The sequence below is a fragment of the Tasmannia lanceolata genome, unplaced genomic scaffold (genome assembly GCF_043159265.1).
Source record: "Tasmannia lanceolata isolate RefF3 unplaced genomic scaffold, GAP_Taslan_0.1 ptg000005l, whole genome shotgun sequence".
NCBI classification, from domain to species: domain Eukaryota; kingdom Viridiplantae; phylum Streptophyta; class Magnoliopsida; order Canellales; family Winteraceae; genus Tasmannia; species Tasmannia lanceolata.
This window is the reverse complement of record NW_027518682.1, coordinates 16,944,440-16,949,300: the sequence shown is the minus strand read 5'-3', so window position 1 is coordinate 16,949,300 and position 4,861 is coordinate 16,944,440. Positions and strand designations below refer to the sequence as shown.

The following is a 4,861-nucleotide window of genomic DNA, read 5'->3' as shown; positions in this document are numbered from 1 at the left end:
TTTGTATTTTCCCCCTCCTCAAAACAATCTCTTTCAACATTTACAATCTGAGCTATATTAAGTTAAAGAAATTACAAATCTCAACACATGTTCCTCCTCTGACTTCTCTTTTTTCAGAAAAGTAGAACCCAATAAAAAAGCTCACAGAAAAAGTGAAAAAAAATCAAGATGAGGATTCCTCAGTTTCATGTTTATTCTCTGTAAAATCCAGTTACAACAAGTACCCAGATGAAAATTCCATTCACATGAGCTCTAATTTCCACGAATCTTGATCAAAAGTCATCCTCTGATACTGATTGAAAGCGTCAACGGTCAATTTTCTATCACCATCGTCACTCATCAAATCCCAACCGTTGATTTCGTCCATTCCCCAGAAATACATGTTGTTGGACTCTAGCCATTCCATGCCAGATAAATTTAATGTAGCCTCGGGTTTCACACAACTGGATGAAGAAGGAGAAGAAGATGATGTAGAGGATGAATCAGCACAATGGATTATAATTTCATCTGGTTGGATCATTGGGACTTCATCAGTGCAAAAAAGAGGGGATTTGCTTAGAAAAGTATCAGTAGTGTCAATAGGATTAAATGCACTTGAATTGCTTTTTTCTTCTTCTGTTATCTCAGAAATGGTTGACTCTAAGCATGGGGTATTAGCAACTGTAGAAGAGGGATGATGAGGATTAAATATCTGTTCATAATTTTGTTCTTTTTGTTGTTGTTCAGTTGGAGGAGAGATTATTTTATGAGTAAGAGGATCAATTCCCATCTTCCTTAGTTTCTTCTTGATGTGAGTATTCCAATGGTTCTTTATCTCATTGTCAGTTCTTCCAGGCAGTTGAGAAGCTATCTTAGACCATCTGGGCAGAAAAAAAGATAAAGAAAAAGAAGAAAAGCTTTTTAAGTTAGGAAACCCAAATGAAATATAAACTAATAGGTTGGAAACTTTTGCCAATTGAAAAAATAAAGAACTTAACAATTAAAAGGTAAAACCAGAGTGACAATGGAGAGAACCTGTTCCCAAGCTTAGCATGCAGATCAATGACCATCTTTTCCTCAGATTCTGATAACAAACCCCTCTTTAAATCAGGCCTGAGATAATTAGTCCACCTTAGCCTGCAGCTTTTTCCACACCTCAGCAAGCCTACAAAAATAACCAAGGAAAAAAAATTCATGAGGGACAGAGAGAGACTAACTTTTCTTTCTTCATCAAATTAAACCCATTTTTAAAAAATTCAAAAGCACCTTGACTTCCTCTTTAAACAATGCTGAAAAACACCCAGAAATTATCCTATTCACATACCCAAAAAGAGAGAGAGAGAGAGACTCTGATGTTGGATTTGAAAGAAAAAATCACCTAAGCGATTGGATATCTCCTCATCTTAAATTCAGTTTTTACCTAAGCTTCCAAAGCTAAGATGTTCTAGAACAAAACCCAGAAGAACAAACTCTCAAACAAATAAAGATTTTCTTATAGCTGAAACCCATAAAAATTCTCTCTTTTAGACCAAGTTTCTCAGATGAGAAACTGAAAAAAATAGAAGACCTGCAAGTTTGGGAACAGCTCTCCAGCAGCATTGGCCATTGGTGAGAATGAAATTGATGAGCTTTTTATCTTCCTCAGCTGCCCATGGTCCTTTCTTCAAACCTACTTTGTCACAACAAGGTTGTCTTCCCATTTTCTTAAAACTAAAACCTCAAAAAGACAACGATGAGAACTAACTCCCAAGAGAAAGAGAGCAAGGCCTAAAAAAGATAGCACCACCCTCCTTTATAAATGTTTCATTAACCCACTACTAGAGCAGGGCCTTGTTTTCTAATCCAAGTCACCATGCACGCGTGTCCACACTTAGACGATGCGTGTGATTGCACGTGCGACATCCGTTTCAGAAAAGGCCACCTCATCCGACTCCCTTTCCTTTGTCGATAATCCACCCAGCTCGAAAAGTAGGAAAAAGTAGCCTAGTTGTAACAGGCACAGCCGTACACGTGGCTTCCAATATCAAGTGGGCCATGAAATTGGCTGATCAACACCGTTGAAGGTCAATAGCTCTGTCATCTGATATCCGCACGACATATTTTTTTAATTTTTAATTAGCTAACATCCGCAAAGGCATATTCTGATTTTTAATTAGCTTTCTTCCGCTGTTGCATTACTCAAGAAGTCAAGATGATATCAAAATATAATAAGAAGAGTAAAACACAGTGAATAAACAAAGTGAGTAGTGCCATTATCAAAATTTTGCTTTGTGGGTATCAGTCAATGTGTGTTCAGTTTTGCCCGTAGTCAAGTTACGGATATCTGTGAATTCGAGTTAATTTTTGTCCGTAGTCACTTCTAGAACTAGAGGATGAGGGATTTTCCGGGCTCACTATTTTGGCATGGCCCTCAGTTCCGTTTCCCATTTTTCAATTTTGGCATCTTACCTCCTTTTCTTGGGTTCACACAATTAGCTTATGGGGTGGAGTTTCTCGGTAGCCTCACTTCTCAATCTCTCCCTCTCTATTTCCCACTAACGAGACAATCTCATATTTGGTCAGTGGCCATCCGTGGATAAATGATCAATTTTTAGGTCCCACACTTCAGACACATATAGTACATCATGAGGGGACCCACTCGGCACTAACATCAGATTCCTAAGGACTTCAAAATCAACGATTTAGACCCCCTCTTTGTTTTGGCACTGTCAGTTTATGACAACCGATTGTGGGTTTGGGTCTTGTTTGTTTGAGATTGTGACAAGATTTTAGGCCCCAAACTGATTATAGGACTAAAAAATTAAAACTATTTTTTTTAGTCTTATAATTGGTTTGGGGCCCACAATTGGTTGTTAAAAACCCTACAAGATAAAGTACTGGAAACATCAATGGTTTAGCTTTTCTCGGTACAATCCTAGATGAGGCTATATATAAATGAATCTAAAGGCTAGGATCATCCGATTAAGGTGATCTCAATGCCATTAGACTAGCGTTATGGTTGCTATTTGGATCAGTGGATCTGATCACTTGATTAAGGCAAGGGGTGGAGCCCAATAACTGTTTTGAGAGAAATTTTAGGGTGAATTCATTAGCACTATTAATTTATCGTGAGAAAATGTCGAGAAATTCAAAATAGCGGCCTCGTTTCCCGGATGGGATAGGGGCTTTGTTTCTTTGCGTGGTCAACCGTGGGCGTCACGCAATATGTGTCTTTCTCTTCTCGTCAAAAGTTTCGCTCTTTTTAACTGTTCTTTTTTCATTTTTTTAAGACTGGAAAAATGGGGACGCGTTTTTGACATGCTTCGAGAGATACCATCTGAAAGCTGTGATTCTTTACACATTTGCCCGTATTTTCTTTCTAGGAATGATAGAATGAAGGGCGCCCTTGCAAAAATCACCTTCAAGGTGCCATCCTCTTTTTTTTCTTTCGGGGCCACACTTTGCAGATATTAACCAATAGGGGTGCCCTTGAATCTGATTTTTGAAAGGGCACCCTTCATTCTATTACAACTAATTTTCTTTTTGGTGCAAACTTAATCTGGGACTGGCTTGTATAAGTAATCCTGACCGTTCATCTAATTGGCTATATTGTAGATGGGCCGTGTCACCCAAAAGTCTTAATGTGCAATTTTGAATTAACTTCATCTGATTACCCCCGTTCCAGATTAGATACAGTTTAATAATTACAAAAGGCCACAAAAAAGTTTTTTTTCTATTACTTTTTTTTATCATTTTATTCTTGCTTGGTATGTCAACAAAAAACAAAAGGATACTCTTTGTAACAGCCAAGTCCTCTAGAAATTGACCACCCTCAATTGTCTTTCCTCTACTCCACTCTATCACAACCAAAACCTCCCTTCTCTCTTTCTTAAGAAACAAACGATCCTATGAAATTGTGGGATGCTTTTCACTAATTAAGATTCTTTAGAATTCAACAATATTCATTTGTTTTTTTATTATTTGGGAAATGATATACACCCTTGCTCTTAAAAAAGACCAATCTTGCATTCTCTTGGAAAAATTTTTAAGTTTAAAAAGACTGACTTTAAGGGTCTGTTTGGATACATCATATTTTGTATTTGGAATTGGAACTGAGTTTTGAATACAAAATGAATAGATCCGCCAGCTCATGTTGAGGGAAACAGAGAGGGAAGGGGGTACTTTCTACTGGAGGGGAGAGGTTGAGGAGCAAAGAGGGTGAAGGAAACTGCCAGATTTGTGGATTTCCAATTACTTATTTCCATAGCATATTTGGAAATCTGATTGTTTTCACTGTCAGTCGCTGATTTGGAAATCCAAGGATTTGATCCGGATCCAAATCACAATGCAAAATGGGCTGCAAATGTGAGAAATCCAAATCAAAATCTTCTCGGTATCCAAACTGGAGAATTCTGATTTCCATTTTCTTTTCCTCCTATAGGTTTTGAGAAGCCAAGTTCTCATCTACAGTTTAGTCCCAGATTTGAAAACTCTAAGCCAAGAGTTTTCTTGAGTTTATAAAGAAACATTTCCATATTCTTCATACATTGCGGAATCAAATGGGCTGCTTGGGTTATCTCAAGGCTAGTTGCTTTGAGACCCTTCCCCCTTGGGTGCATAAAACCTTATGCAATCTTTTAGTTTGAGTGGTCTTTCCTTCCGAGTTGTGCATCAGTCAGCTCACCTCAATGTCGGGTGAGGCATGCAAAGGCACATTAGACTAATCTGAGATCATAGAGTTGTAATAGCCTTAAGAGGAGAGTCCCACAAAAGAAATGTTAGATAGTAGCACACTCGTCCGAACTTGATCGTTACTACTATTCATATGCTCTCTATTGTAATCTAATTATGCTCTCTATTAATTTACCAAAATGCAATAGAGATTAAATACTATGGTAATCAA

The 4,861-nt window shown here is 37.7% G+C and overlaps 1 protein-coding gene across 1 annotated transcript; it reads right to left on the bottom strand.

Annotated features, from left to right (window-relative positions):
- LOC143876730 (transcription factor MYB20-like) lies at positions 1-1,758 on the bottom strand. The gene is made up of 3 exons (XM_077378428.1): positions 1,547-1,758; positions 1,015-1,144; positions 1-860 (listed from the first exon to the last, which is right to left on the bottom strand). The coding sequence occupies exons 1-3, from the start codon at positions 1,677-1,679 to the stop codon at positions 242-244; spliced, it is 882 nt and encodes a 293-aa protein (XP_077234543.1). The 5' UTR covers positions 1,680-1,758; the 3' UTR covers positions 1-241.
- Positions 1,759-4,861: the final 3,103 nt, after the last annotated feature.